The sequence below is a fragment of the Carcharodon carcharias genome, chromosome 2, assembly GCF_017639515.1.
Source record: "Carcharodon carcharias isolate sCarCar2 chromosome 2, sCarCar2.pri, whole genome shotgun sequence".
NCBI classification, from domain to species: domain Eukaryota; kingdom Metazoa; phylum Chordata; class Chondrichthyes; order Lamniformes; family Lamnidae; genus Carcharodon; species Carcharodon carcharias.
The window spans coordinates 39844974-39860989 of record NC_054468.1 but is presented as its reverse complement, the minus strand read 5'-3'; the positions used below and the strand labels follow the sequence as shown (position 1 = coordinate 39860989).

The following is a 16016-nucleotide window of genomic DNA, read 5'->3' as shown; positions in this document are numbered from 1 at the left end:
TAATCGGCATTGCAGAATTCGTAGTTCCCTGCTGCATAATGACAATTGAATCTTAAAAAATGGATTAAACAAAATCCTATTTAAAGGTAACAACATACCTATAAACTAAAACAGAAAATGCTGGAAAAACTCAGCAGCTCTGCCAGCATCTGTGGAGAGTGAAACAGAGTTGACATTTCAAGTCTGTATGACCTTCTTCAGAGCATATACAGACTCGAAACGTCAACTCTGTTCCTCCCTCCACAGATGCTGTCAGACCTGCTGAGTTTTTCCAGCATTTTCTGTCTTTGTTTCAGATTTCCAGCATCCGCAGTATTTTGCTTATATCTTAAAACTACTTCGCTGATGAAGTAGAGCATTTGAAATCCAGTTTAACACTACACTGGAGTTTATCACGCCATGTGATATCTGATCGCAGTCGGTGACCTTGTTCTGTTTCTGTCTGCAATCAGGTCAGGCTCTTAACTCTGGGTTTAGCTTCACTGTGAAGTAGAAGTTGGTTCACTCAACTCTAAATTTGTAGGTTAATGCACCTTTAGAAACAAGGTTGAATTAAGATTCCAAGCACTGTATTTGGTAAGAAAGCCCAGACGACTAGATATATTGCATGTAATGGTTCTGAATATTTTTAAAATTGCCAATGCTCTAGCCTGTTCCATTTATTTCGCTTTCCTCGTGGATATGATTCAGCAATCTAAGAAATATCGCATTCCAAAAAACAGCAAACAGTAGCTGTACCTATTAACTACTGATTAGTTTTGAACTTCATTAGATTAATGAGTCCAGAAATTTTATATAAATGGGAAATATATTTCATATGCAATTAAGCCAAATGAAGATGAACCAAGGAACGTTACACTTGGATAAAAACACACACATAACAGGAATGTGTGGCAATGAACCATTGGAATTCTATATATAAAATTATCCAAACCTTCTTTTGTATAGGTAATTTGGAGTTTCAGTTGTGCACATAAATCAAAAAGAATGCAAAGATCCTATAACCATGGATTTGACAAAGCTTATGGAAAACATAACCTTTGTCATGTACCTTTATTTTTAGCATTGCTAAAGGCTAAAGTTGTTAAACCAAGTGCATGTAATGAATTTTAAACTATTAATTTCAGCCCACTGGAATAAAATAATTAGCTTTTCATTGAGTTTGTATATCACATAGTTTTTCTGATGCACAGAAGTCATACTATCTAAGAGCTGTTTTGATGGCTCAGAGAATAAAGAATGTGGAAGAGAACCATAAAACCAAGTAGGATTCCAGGCAAATCCCCTGTCTGGCTTATCCAAGGTGGCAATAGATTTTCTATAGTCAGTCCCATTGTCTCTCGGTTAAGGTGGGGAAAATCAGCAAGCATTTTCACTCATAGTCTTCGTTTATTTTCCTCTGCTGGAAAATGTGCACTGGATGAGAATAGGAGTGAGCTCAGCTGTAACATTTCTTTGTTATAACTCACCCCACTTACCCACTTAGTCATTTTGCTTTAATGTGTTTACTCTTTAGGGCCTTTTACCAACTTATGTCACTATTTTCATTTTTACGTCATCTGCACTCTGGCCCTAGCCCCCCCCCACACCCTGCTGTGCTGCTGGGTGAGCTGCCGCCATGTTCTGATGCTGGAGCCGCCACTGCAGTCACTAGAGGCAGGGAGTGAGCAAGGCTCAAGATCCGGAATCAGGAGTCCGGGCTGGCCGTTGATCAGGTGATGAAGTGTGAGTAACCTTGGTGGGGGGGTGGGGGGTCAGCTTCTTATGTGGCTCCCCCACTTCTTCTTCTGCGGCCCCCTCATCCTCCAGCTTCTTATGTGCTGCACCTCCCACCCCCCCCCACCAAACCCCAACCCCGACTTCTTGTGCACCTACACCCCCAGCTTCTTCCCAGCAGACAGGGGCTCGGTCCCTGCAAACTGTTAGAAAGTGGCCCAGGCTCTGGGAACAGAAAGGCAGAGACAGAATGGAAAAGGATAGAGAGAGAAAGTGGGAAAGGAGAGAGACAGAGTGGGAACAGAAAGCAAGCAAAAGTTGAGCTGAGTTTCAGCAGTGCTGTGGGTGAGACACAGCATCTGCGCTACTCAGGGCTCGTTTGGGTGATTTAATGTTATCTAGTTTCAATGTATACAGTATTTATGTTACATTCAGTGATTTATTTTATTCAAGTTATTCCAGCTAGGAATGCACAATGCTGCACATGTACGTATGGTATTTCAACTTGTACATTGGCTTTTCCAGGCAAGGAAGGTCCAAAGGAACCTAATTCCAGCTTTAACATTGATTCCTATGGGAACCCATGATTCACGTAAAGTTGTTTCAATTACAGTCGTGATTTTCAAGAATGAAACAACGACTTTAAGTGAGGACTTACTGTAGTTGAATAGTTCTGCTGACAGTCATTGTTTAAAGGCCATGCCTTTAACCAGTAGGCCCCAAGCTCTGGACCACCCTCTCTAGTCTCTACATCTTGCCCTCCTTTTAAGTTTCACTCCTTAAAACCTTGTTTTTGACCAATAGCACTTTCTTTGGCACAGTTCCAATTTATATCTGATATACGCATGTGATTTTTTCTTACAATAAAGGTGGTATAAAAATGTGAGTTGTTGTTGTTAATTCAAAGTCGCAACAAAAACCTGAATCTTCATGGTACTTAGAGATTGATGAAAAGTCTCAAAGCAGTTTGTTATCTTAAATTCAGAAACATTTAAGTATACTGATGAAAATTAAATAATGTATTTCTTTTTCACCTAATGCATGTGCACTTTCTTTCCCCTTGAACTTTGTTAATTATGCTCTCCTCTAGCGAGTATAGCCATTCAGACACTTCTTCCTATCTCCATTTATATTTTTTCATACTATTATAAATAGGATGTATAACACATGGCTGCTACCTATCTCTTATTTTCTAGCAGTGGTCTACCTCTTTCTGTTAGTGATTTGGTAAAGTGTAATTTCATTGTTACCATTGTTCCACATGTAAGCCTTGGCAATGAGTTTCATCAAGATGTTTTATCTTGGAGAGGTGTTGCAGCCTACTTCAGTGCTGTTCCCACCCAACATCAGCCGATGTGTGCATCCAGCAGGGTTTTCTGGATGATAATCAGGAGTGATGACAATTTCCTCAACGTAACCCAATAGGTTCTGTAACCAATTGTAATGCCACTCTGCTGTTCTCACTGAGATCATCAAAAACTACCTGGGGAAACATTCTCCCCCCCCCACCATCGGGGAGGGGGGATGTGCGGGAGTGGGCGAGTTCCCAGTCGGCATCCCTGGTCGGGGGTGCGCTGCTATTTAACATAGGCGTGCCAATTAAGGCCCGCCCAGCGTGATGTCCGCCAGGAAGCACTATGCGCTCCCTGTGCGGGCAGGGGGTGGATTCCCTGAGCCAGGAGTGTGCTCTTTCGCAAAAGAGCGCACAGATCTCCCTGAGGCAAATTGCTGCCTCAGGGAGATTGGCTCAGATTTGAAACTTCAAATAAACATGAGAAAAAAAATTTGCTGCCATGTCCCTCATGTGACACTGTCACATGAGTTAGGATATGTCCATTACTTTTATTTTGAAATATTCCAAGATTTTTAAATCACCCATGAAACCTCATCCCACCTGTGGATGAGGTTTCATGCTTTTTCAGAAGCCTGCCAGGGCTCCAGGCCTGCCCGCCAACCTTAAGGTTGGACGGGCAGGTCTATTAATGATTTCAATTAGTTTTTTAATGGCCTTAATAGGCTGTTGACAGGTTGGCGGGTGTGCAGCTGACTCAGCTGCGCGCCCGCTGACCTGAAAATCTAAATGACGCGGGGTGACATTGGGACGCACGCCCGACATCAATCACCCCGCGTCATTTTACGTGTTGGCGAGCAGGCCCTGCCCCTGCTCGCCGAACAGAAGATTCTGCCCCTGATATCAAACCTGCCACTGTTCTGCTTGGCATGGATCAGTGACAATGTAAATTAGCTGACATTTGGGTGCTCTGATCCGATTTAACAAAGAAAACAAATCAGTGATTCTATCAGAGTCATTTAACGAAGTGAATATTTGGAACCAGCCTTTAGCACGTTTTCTGAGTGATTGTGATCAGTTTGGTGACCATGAAACAATCATTGTTTGTTGTAAAAACCCATCTGATTCACTAATATTCATTAGGAAAGGAAATCTGCTGTCCTTACCTGGTCTGGCTTATAATGTTCATTAGGAAAGGAAATCTGCTGCCCTTACCTGGTCTGGCCTACAATGTGGTTGACTTGTAACTTCCCTCTGAAATGGCCTAGGAAACCACTCAGTTCAAGGGCAGTTGGGGATGGGCAACAAAGGTGGCTGTGCCAGTGATCCCACATCTCACGAAAGAATAAATTTTTAAAAACATCAAGTCTGACAATACTCTTTAAAGTTTTTCACATCAATTGCTCTGCATAATTTAATGACAATAAGTTGCAGATACATTTATATCATCACAGCAATTTGAAAGGAAAGCAATGTCTTATATGTCCAAAGAAGCAAAATGTTAATTTATACTCATGTGACTTAACAGAAAGATAATACAGTATATAAAAAAGTCTGTGGATATTTCAACAAAATTGTATGAACATATTCAAAAAATCAACATCCTACCAGCTGATCAAAATAGTGACAGATTGCTCTTTTGTGTTCAATGTTATGGACAGGATTAAGAGAGAACTGAAACCCTTGCACCCTTTTTATGGAATTCTCTCTTTCTCGCAGATGTCTTTCTCCTGGAATTAGCTCTCTCTTTTTCTTGGAATCCTTTCTCACTCTCTTGCCTATCTTGCTCTTTTTTGCTTCTCCCCTGCCTTTCTCATTCCTCCTTTCTTGCCTGAAACTTTAACCCTAGCCTCTGCTCTCTAGGTGAATTTTGCTTAAGGTAACATGGCTTTTTTTCAGGTTCTGTATCTTCTGCCTCTTCCAACTCTGGGGTAAGGCCAAAATGCTCAGCCAATATCTTCAGCACCTCAGGTCTTTGTGCCAGTTTTCTCACAGTAAATTCCACCTGATTATCAACTACCTTAAGCTGTTACGTTGTTAAGGTGGCTAACTTTTGTCAGGTTAAATCCTTCTGTTCCACGAAGGCTTTCACATTAAAGTCAGCCGTTCTATTTTCTAGTGTTAATATAGGAAGCCTGCTACTGTGGTCTTTTTGTTTTCCAGAAAGAATTTCTGTTTTTGAACTTTCATTTTTGCTTCCAGTTTGTGCTTATAATGTCAGATTCAGCTTGTTATAGTCCAGTCGGTTCAGATCCCGGATGCAGCCCCCAATTCTGTTACGTACAGTGTCAGGAGGAAACTGGAAACTTCGTACCTTTTCCCTTGCTGTCCATATTGGTATGTTTTTTTTGTAAAGAGAGATGTGTGTTTCTTAGCCCCCCCCCCCCCCCCAGAGTGTGCTAACTAACAGCAGCAGGTTTGCAGGAACTAAATAAGGAGGATCGTTTATTCATACATTCACCCTGGAAGTCTAAACGCAATGGGGAGAATTTTGTGGGCGGCGAGCGGAGGCACGCCCGCTCACCGATGCATAAAATGAAGCACAGTGATGTTGGGCGGGCGTCCCGACGTCACTGCGCGTCATTTAGATTTTCAGTTTGGAGGGCGCGCTCCCGCCGAACTGTCAAAAGCCTGTTAAGGCTTGTTAAAAACTAATTTAAGTAGTTAAATGAGCTGCCCGTCCAACCTTAAGGTTGGCAGGCAGGCAGGCAAAGAGCTCAGGCGGCCTTCACGTTTTTCATGAAACCTCATCCTTGGCTGGGATGAGGCTTCATGAAATGTTTAAAAATTCAATTAACGTTTTCAAAAAAAAATTCGTTGACATGTCCCAGCTCATGTGACACTGTCACATGAGGGGACATGTTTTATAAGTTTTTAATTTCTTTATTTTGATGTTTAAAACTTAAACAAATCCCTCTGAGGCACCTCACGGTTCTCACGGGCCCCTCAAAATCCTGGTCGATTGGAGAGTTAATAGCCTTAACAAGGCCTTTAATTAACGGCGGGCGCGAGTCCCACTGCATAGTGCACCCACTGACCGAAACATCGCGATGCCGCACGCTGACGTCAGGATGCTCGCGCGACATTTTAAGCGCTAGCGTGCAGACTCTGCCAGCCAGAAGATTCAGCCCGTAGTTTTTCTTGCCAGGAGGTCAAGTTTCTTTATAGCTGGACTGGGAATAGGGATCTGGCTGGGAGACTTTTAAGATGTAGCAGTCTCCAGCTTTAAAAAGGGTATGAGACAATCATTGACTTGGTTTCAGGATGACCTATTCAAGCCAGGAAGGCAGTTAGGATGGTCTCAGGATGTGAATATTTACACCTCTTTATTCTGGAAAGTCCCTTTGTCCTTTTGAGACCATGTGGCAGGTCTTTTTTTTGGAATCCAAGGACTGAGAGACAGTTGATCCATCTGTGGCCATCTGTTGAAGCCATCGGTGTCCATTTAAAAAAAAAAAGTCAGTTTTGGAAGATTCCAAACTATTTGCAGTCTGTGTCTTTAAAGTTATGGCTGGAACAAACCTCTATTAGACATGACATGCCTCCATCACACAAGGGAGAAAAAAGGAATCTGGATTACAATTTTAAAACATTGCTTTCATGGTAATGCAAGGGAAATATAATCACACATTTTGCACACATTCATTCTACCATCCACACATTAATCTTATACTGCAATTGGCTGCAGCAGATTTATTTTCAAGCTTAGGTTTCTCACCATCCTTTTCAGATGAGGCACAACAGTAAGTGAATTTCTTCAGGTGTTGGGGTCTGGCTTTCGGAAGGCTCTTTTCAGGAATGTAGTGCTTTCAATCCCTTCTTCTATTTAAAAAAAATTCCAGTTATGTGTTGTCTAAGGGGTGAGGATTTTCATTACCGTATGTTTGTGGTGTTTTGAGAATTTTAATACCAAAGACTCTTTGATAAGCTGTAGGTTTCGTGGAGGTTCAAGTTCAATTTGTGGGTCCTGGAAAAAATTAAATTTCATAGGCTGCTGAAGGACAGTATTTGCGCTATGCAAATTTCTGTTACTACACAGTTGCCCTGCCTTTAAAGGTCTTGACCCTCTGATTGCTATTTCTACAACCCATGGGTTGAATAGTTGAGGGTCTTATCCAGTGATAATTCTTATTTTTAGGCTGACAGTGGGTGGTAGCCTGTCGCTAAATCCCTGTTAACCGTCTGGGGTCTCCTCCTGCACCTTGTCTTTAGTGGGGTCTGAAGCAGGATTGTTGGGTTTAGTTAGGTTTGAATTGTGGACCTGATCACTTGATCCTTGACTTGACAATTTTATACTGACTGCGCTTGTATTTCCTTTGTGGTTTCTACAAACGTGGTTCATCTTAGGGCGTATCGTCTTCCCTTTCTCTGTTTCTTTGAGGATAGGTTTTCCCTCAATCTGCCCCATAACTTCTGGGACCCTACTTTCACTGTACTCCTCTGTGGCACTTCAGCTAGGTGAGGCATCTCCTTCACTTTCTGCTTGGGGACTCCCCTAGTCCCTACTTAAATTCCAGAAGAATGGTTCTGCCAACCACATCTCTGATACATTTCCTTCAACCTCTCCTGCTTTTAACCCAGTACTTTTGCTTTCCTCTGGCTCTGTTTTGGCTACTTGAAATTTTGCAGCCTCTATCCTGGCCTCTAAATTTGGCAGGCTCTTGTAAATTCTTTGGACTCTGAAATGGCCCCTTTAAATTCTTTTGGCTTTCTTTTAGCCTCACTAAACCTCACTGGTTCTATCGCACTCCCGCCCTCACCAACACCACCCCCAACCATCATGAGGGATGTTTGGGGTTTCTGCAGCCCTCTGTAGCTAAGCAGAATTTTGCTGACTTCCCTCAGGTTCCCCAGTCTCTGTGGACTGCTCTGAACATTTCGGACACAAGACCCTGCTTTTGGCTAAGTTATTGCCCAGCAATAGATTGACTTCCTGCATCGGTAAACTCTGAATTACCCCGACCATCGCTACCCTGGTGACCACTGACTCTGCAGGTGAATTTTAACCAAGGGAACCTTTGAGCATTTGCCAGTAAGCTCTTTTTGTCAACATTGTGGTATTTGTTCTGCTTTTAGGTAGGATCCCTGCAGTTTTAGCTACAAATAGGGTTTGAGGACAGTTAGTGCCTTGGGCATGACATCAGTGTGATGTTATATGAAGACATGTATATTTATAACTTTTAAAACATAAACTGTATCCAGTGCAGGATCTCCTGAAACTGACATTTCTTTTTAAAATGGGCACTAATGGGCTGCACAAGATGGCGACTGAGGGTCACTTGACTGTAGGTCTGTGGATTCAAAAATTGCCACACTCTCTTGAAAGGACACATTCCAGACTAGACATATCACTGGCCATCTCCTGAAACCATCTGAAAAGGTATTTCTTGACCTCAGTGTGTTGTTCTGAAACCAAGATGGTGATTGTCTCAAACCTCCAGGGTGAATGTCTGCAGACAGTAATCCAGGTTATGGCTAATCAGTTTAGACCCAACACCATGGGCAGAATTTTCTGCCTGGCGGGCAGGGAGCCGATCCCCGCCAGAGAAGTGGGCCCCTCCGCCATTTTAAGTGGGCGGGCCAATTAAGGCCCGCCCAGCGTGATCCAGCGAGAAGCGCTATGCGCTTCCTGTGCGGGCGGGGGGAGGGGGGGGGGGATTCCCCAAAAGCGAGAGTGCGCTCTTTCACACATGCACACGAAAGAGTGCACATCTCCCTGAGGCTAAGTGCAGCTTCAGGGAGATCACTGACACTTTTAAAAATATTAAAAATAGAAAAAAAAATCCTTAACATTTTCCCCTCATGTGACAATGTTACACGAGATGGGACATGTCCATAAATTACACTAAAACTTTATTAAACTGTTTAAAACCCAACATGAAACCTCATCCTGCTGGTGGATGAGGTTTCATGGTTTTCTATTGCCCTCCGGGGCTTCTGGCCTGCCCGCCAACCTTAAGGTTGAACGGGCAGGTCCTTTAATTGTTTAAATGATCCTGTCAGTGGCCTCAATTGGCCATTGACAGGTCGGCGGGCGCACAACTGATTTCGCTGTGCCCCCGCCTTCCTGAAAATTTAAATGGGGCGGGATGACATTGGGGGTTCCCCCGATGTCATCCCATGTCATTTTACACGTCGGTGAGCAGGCCCCGACCCCTGCTTGCCAACGGCGAAATTCAGCCCCATGTTTAGAAGGGAGCTGTGAGAAACCACATGGTAAGGCAGCTGTGTAAGTCTCTATGTAAACCTTTAAGGGCTATCTGCACAAAGTCACAACAATAACAACTGCAGAAACAGCAGCAACAGAAAGGAAACACACCTATGCCTTAAGGAATGGAGACGGTAATATCGTAAGGTCTCCAAGCCTGTTCCTTTCACGTCCAACAATACAGCAAACAGTGACTTTCAGAAAGTCCGCCTCTTCAAGAGAATCCTGCAATGACTCTGGTATTCAACTTCAGCTATTGAATTTACCTAACCACACTTCAAGAGTGAAAAACCTCTTTTTCATGAGGCTTGCACTATGTGTCTTCCAAGATGAGCCAATCACATGAATTATGAAGTATTCTTTTGTATAGAACTTTTAAAAGTGCACTATTTCTTTAACGTATTTTTCTCGTGTGTGTGTGTATGTGAGAGAATGAGAATGGGTATGAGTGACATACTGTTGGATTTTCAGGGCAAACACGAATAAATAATCCTCTTTATTTAACCCCACAAAAATCTTACAGCTGGTTATTCAAATTGCCCACACACTCATGGGCTAAGAAACACACACCTCTTCCTTTGCAAAACATACACTGATTTCAGAGAGTAAGGGAAGGGAATGGAGGTTTCAGTTCTCTCTCAATCCTGTCCACAAATTCAGTGTCACACCATTTCTATTCAACCATTCAAAGCATATATAAAAATGGCAAAGAATGTACAATCACATTGTACATTCATTCAGATAATGCACAGCATTCAGTTACTTAATGTAAAATGCCCTCTATTGCTTTTCTTTTGCAGATGATTGTAATGAAGACTTCCAATTGTCATTTCTAAGCAATGATTACTAAACTCTTATTTTTGCTTCTCAGGAGAAATTGAAACTCGCAGTAAAAGAAGGCAACACTTTACTATTATATATTAAGGAACCACTTACTAAAAATCCCAATTACATCCTGAATTCTGATGAACTGGAAAATAATGCTACCGTCGAAAGGTTAGTGAGAGAATCTTTAAACATCAGAACATTTCCTTTACTGCATAACTGTCGTACAAGATATGTAGTAAGAAAATTTTTAGCGATTAAATTCTACTAAATCAGAGTAATATCTTGTTTTTGTAATATATGTTACAAATAAAATTGTTTTTTAAAGTTTGTCTTCAGATTAAAGTAATTCCATGCCAGAAACATCAACATTCATTTTTATTACAGATAAAAGCTTACTTACTTTATTATATTGGGTCCATCTTGCATTCATTCATTAAACAAATTTGTACATTAACTACTTTTCAGTCAATAACTACAGCAAAAGTTGCTAGAAATGTCATAAGACTCCAAGTTGAGAGAAGGATAAGTATCCCATCCAACAGGCTGAATAACTATCCAACAGGCTTGGCAGGTTGGGTCTCTTCTCTCTTGAAAAATGAATGCCAAGGGATGACCTAATAAAAGTCTTAAAAATAATGAAATGCTTTGATAGAGTGGATACAGAGAGAATGTTTCCTCTTGTGGGAAAGAGCATAACTAGAGGCCATCAATATAAGATAGTCGCCAAGAAATCCAATAGGGAATTCAGAGGAAAGGTTGATCTCACTACCATTGAAACAAATAATATAGATCCATTTAAGGGGAAACTAGACAGGCATATGATGGAGAAAGGAATGGATGGTTACAATGGTAGCTTTAGATGAGAAAAGGTGGGAGGAGACTCGAGTGGAGCATAAACACTGGCATGGACTGGTTGGGCTGAATGGCCTGTTTTTGTGCATTGTATCCTATAAAATCCTTTGTAATTCACGCCATTATTCAGTCTTTGCTGAATCAGAAATTGATCTAAATGCCTTTTGAAATCTTGGTCTATGTCAATATTTGCTGAACTAGCTGGTACCCATTCCATAACAATGAAGAAGTTCTAACAAGCTGAGTTTATCTTTTGCTTTTAATTTCAGATGGTAATGTATTAAATTGAATGAAATATCTCTTCATGAACAAAGAACTTTAACTTAATTCACAAGATCATGGGAATAAATCAAAAGAAACAAAATTTAGCCTTTTATTTTAACAGCTCTGAAGCTGTTTACACATGAACGCTGGTGGCATTGCCAAGGGCTGGGAACAAGTTTCATGTGCGACTTCTTGATATGCATAGTCATTTGGGCAGATAAGGGTTTTAAGGCAAAGTTTAATTTTAAAATGTAATTTTGAACAACTTTAAATTAATTAGTGAATTTGTGGGCTTGCTCACAGCAAACTTTTTCTCCATTCATGGAATGTAGGTGTCACTGTCAAGGCCAGGATTTGTTTTCACTCCCTATTGCCCTTGAACTGAGTGGCTTGCTGGGTGCTTTTAGAGGACAGTTAAAAGTCAATCACATTGCTGTAGGTCTGGACTTACATGTAGGCCAGGCCAGGTAAGGACAGCAGATTTACTTCCCTAAAGGACATTAGCGAAGCAGATGGGTTTTTACCACAATCTATACATAGTTTCATGGCACCATTACTGAGACTAGCTTTTGATTCCAGATTTTTTAACTAATTGAATTTATTAATTGATTGAATTTAAATTCCACCAGATGCTGAGATGGGATTTGAACCCATGTTCCCAGGAGCATTAACCTGGGCCTCTGGATTATGGTTTACAATAGAGCTGTATTGGAGAATAGACAACAAGCAGGTTGAGTTTGGAGGAACACTTGATGGGACAGAGTGAAGTAGAGGGTGGATATTTTCATGAGGATGTGCTTTTTGAAGATATGATTTTGTATTTTTGCACTGGCTGGTTTTTAAACTGGAACATTATACAGATAGGCCGAGCTGCTACGAAACTCAATTTTGCATTCTACAAAGTTGGAATTAATACAGATAATCATCATCCTGGGGAGCATGAGAGACCCCATCTCCTGACTATTCACACCAACTGAGACTTTGCAAATGTTTCTGAGATTAGACATCAAAATTCAGTTACCTGTTCTGAAACAATAACTGCAGTAGACATGAACTAATCAAGCCCCTCTGAAATATACAACCAGTAGGGCATTACAAAGGAACCCCTGTCAAGCAGGAGAGAGGAAGTGAAAAGGATAATGCTTTTTGTTTTGTTCATCTTAATTGTATACTTAAAAATTTGTTTCAAAAGAATTATTAGAGAAGTATTTTATAATTTATAATACATTATTCTTCAATATTTACTGAGGCTTAAGTTATAATTCTTTGGTATCCTCAAATTTTGTTTCTGATAGATTACTGATACAACTGGATGAAACTGAAAATGCCTTTGACCAGTTTTGGTCAAAACACCACCTCAAACTTGAACAATGCCTGCAGTTGCGACATTTTGAGCAAGATTTTCGGGAGGTATTTTTCACTTATTATACAGGATATGATTTCTTTGTTGTGAAATTAATTGGTGCTTTCTATAGATTTCAAATGTTGAATTAGTTGTATCATCTCAATTGAAGCATCATACATATGTCAGATAACGACAAATTCAGTTTCTTCCTAATTAAAATCAGAACACTTGTGATTGACAGGTTTGGCTTCTAGTTGGATCAGAAGCAGTTCAAAGTCCGCCAATTACATGTCAGTGGTGTGGAGTCAATCTAGTTTGGGTGGAAGCAGAGGGGAGGCCCAGTGAGGGTGGGGGTTGATCATAGGTGGGGTGCAGTAGTGGCAGGGCTCAATGGGGTCGGGAGTGAATTCCATGATCCCTGTGCGACTGAGAAGTTGAAGGCCTCATAGTGGGGGTAGGAGATCAGTAGGGGTTATCATAGGCTGGGTGACTGTCAGACACCTCGGTAGAATTGGTGACCTCCAAGCATGTTGGGGGCAGCAAATGGAGGTCTTTGGAATGGAGTTTAGCCATTTTTCCGGGGTGGGGGGGTAGGTCTGCTGGGCTGGAGGTTTTTGGCCACAGAGCCACAGAGAGGTCGGAGGTTGGGGGAGGGTGGTGGGGAGGGTCAGAGACCTTGTGGTAATTAGGCCGGTGACCTGGGGTGGGGGAGAAGAATCAGAGACCTGTGAGGGGATGTGATGGGTATGGGAGCCTCGGGGGGAGAGGAAGGTCAGGGTGAGATTGGAAAAGTCTGGGGATTGTACGATCGCAGGTGGATGCCCAGGCAGGCATGCTGGATCCAGCAAGTCATTGAAAAGGCACACCTGGATTGTAGCTGCTGGATTTCCCAAGGCTATCCACAGTTAAATTCAGAAAGCAGAATACCATTGAGATTTGCATTAAATATTATGATATTTGAAATGCCTACCGACCTCCTTGGAGCAGGTTGGTTGCCCACCCCCATTAAAACCAGAAGGAGGTGGAGTGGAGTCAGGATCTGATTTTTTAGACTAACCCTAAGCCCTGACCCAAATCCACCTAGTTTTTGTGGTTAAAATGCCCCTTGTGTTATGTTTGACTGGCCTGTACAGATTTCTGTACTTCTTTTTCATGTTTCCTGGAGCCAGAGGTGTCACTAATGGTTGACATCAGACACTGAACTTCTAGAACATTTCATAATAGGCTATCAATTTCATCCTGTGCAGAAAAAGAGTGCCCTTTGGGTTATTTGATAGTATCTGTAAGCAATGTTGTTTAGGCAGTTACATAGAGAGCAAAGAAAGTGGGTAGAAACAAAAGTATTAGTTTGCATTGGACTAAGGCACTAATTAGAATTTACACTCAGCCCACTGTCACTACAGGTTATCACCTTCTGTGGCTGGGACCTCTGGTTCCCTCGTGAATGTGCCATGTGAAAGTAAACATGTCTACTAGTACAATTAATATACACACCTGTGCTGAATTGTATGCCCTTTGATACTGATATGGTGCCAAGTGGTGGCACAATGGGCAGCACTCTCATGTCTGAGCCAGAAGATGTGGGTTCAAGCCCTACCCAAGGGACTTAAGAAAAAAATTCAGGCCAACATTCCAGGGCATGTCTGTGGAATGCTGCACTGTTGGGGGTGCGCTCTTTTGGATGAGGTGTATACCAAGAGACCCGGTGGCTCTCTTTTGAAGAGGAGCAGGGGAGCTAGCCCTGGTGCCCTGGTCAGTGGTTACCCCTCAACCAACATTACCAAAACCTTCTGACCATCATCACATTGCTATTTGTGGGAGTCTTTCCTATATTATAACAGTATCTGCACTTCAAAAATACTTTGTGCCAGTAAAGCACTTGGGACATCCTGAGGTCATGCTATATAAATGCAAGACTCTGTTTTCATAGAATACATTGTTGCACCAAAACAAAGTGGTTGGATCAGACATCTGCATCAATATCTGCCAAAAGGTTTTAATTAATGTGCAAATTATAAAAGCCCACTGTTTGCATGTTTCTCTAAACTGTATATGTATCTCCCCTCTGTTTCATATCTGGTCAGTGCTCTATAAACACACATCAAGAATCGTGCCATTTCCCTTCTTGCTCCTTAATTCTTTTCACAGTCCCCAAAACATCCTTATGTTCCATAACACTACGATATTCATTATCTTCATCACCCAACCCGATTTTTTTTCCTTTCCCCATCTTTCCTGAAAATAATCTTACCAAGTATTTTATGAAACACGAAACAAAGTCTGCTAATATTTTACTTCAATTGTGCTTTCCCACAACAAACCTGATCTCTGATGTTTGCTGTGGGCTTTCAATTTCCTTATCCTCCTAACTGCTCTTATTGTTCGCACACTTAATCAGGAAGTTTTCACAGAATTCCGTTACGGCCTCTGTATGTGAAAAGGCGAATGCAAGCTCCTTGGGCTCTTGCACAAATTCTTGGCTTCCTTTCAATTAAACAAAAGGGGTGGGGGAAGGGGGTGGGGAAGGGAACTAGATGGAAATTACTCAGGTGCTGAATCAGTGTTGCTTCTCTTACAGCTCTCACATGCTCCTTGTTCACATGTAGTTTTGAAAAACATCCTTTTCTACAGAAACTTTCCCTGCTTCTGCACAGGCTACTGCTACTAGCTATCAACAATTTTATTTTTACATTGGGTAATTTCATTTTCCTGTGCCTCTCATTCTATCTGATTCTGCTCATTTCCTTCTTCCTGTTGCTCATTCATTAAACACGTAGGGCAGGGTTTTCAGTCAGCGTGCAGGGGCAAGTCCAACACGCTAATGTGTAAAATGACACGCGATGATGTTGGGCATGTGTCCCGATGTTATTGAGCAGTCCCACAATATTTCGTTCAGCGGGTGCATACTGGAGTCGGCAGTGCGCCTGTTGCTTTGTAAATGGCCTATTAAGGCCATTAAGAAAGTAATTCATGTCATTAGTAATGCTGCTCGTCCAACCTTAAGGTTGGCGGGCAGGCGAAAAGGCCAAGTGGCCTTCGGGTGTTTTAGGAAACCTCATCCATGAGCGGTATGAGATTTCCTAAAGCTTTTATTAAATAAATTTTTAAAATTCCCAAAAATATAAAAACATGTCCCATCAGTCACATGAGGGGACATGTTTAAATAACTTCTCAAATTGATTCAATGTCCCTGAGACAGCTCCGTGCCTCGGGGGGAGATCGAAGCACTCTTTTGCGCGCATGTGCAAAACAGTGCTGGCCTCCAACTCTCCATCATCCCCCCCCCCACCACCACCACCACCACCACCACCTGCACAGGTAGTGCTGATCGTCAAGGCACGCGTATTACATTGAGTGGGCCTTAGTTGGCCCGTTCGCGTAAAATGGCAGCGTGGAGCCAATCGTGGGCAGCGATCAGCTCCGCAACCTCCCCCGCCCACCGAGTCCGCCCGACGCCTGAAAAATTCAGGCTGTAATTTGTGGATAGGGCTATGGCCACAGCACTCTTGAGT

The 16016-nt window shown here is 42.1% G+C and overlaps 1 protein-coding gene across 1 annotated transcript in view; it reads left to right on the top strand.

The window, feature by feature from the left end:
- mcf2l2 (MCF.2 cell line derived transforming sequence-like 2) overlaps nucleotides 1–16016 on the top strand; it is a 273896-nt gene that overhangs the window by 55246 nt on the left and 202634 nt on the right. The window contains 2 exon segments of the mRNA XM_041204959.1: nucleotides 10087–10211; nucleotides 12455–12569. Of these exon segments, the coding sequence (XP_041060893.1) occupies nucleotides 10087–10211; nucleotides 12455–12569 (240 nt within the window).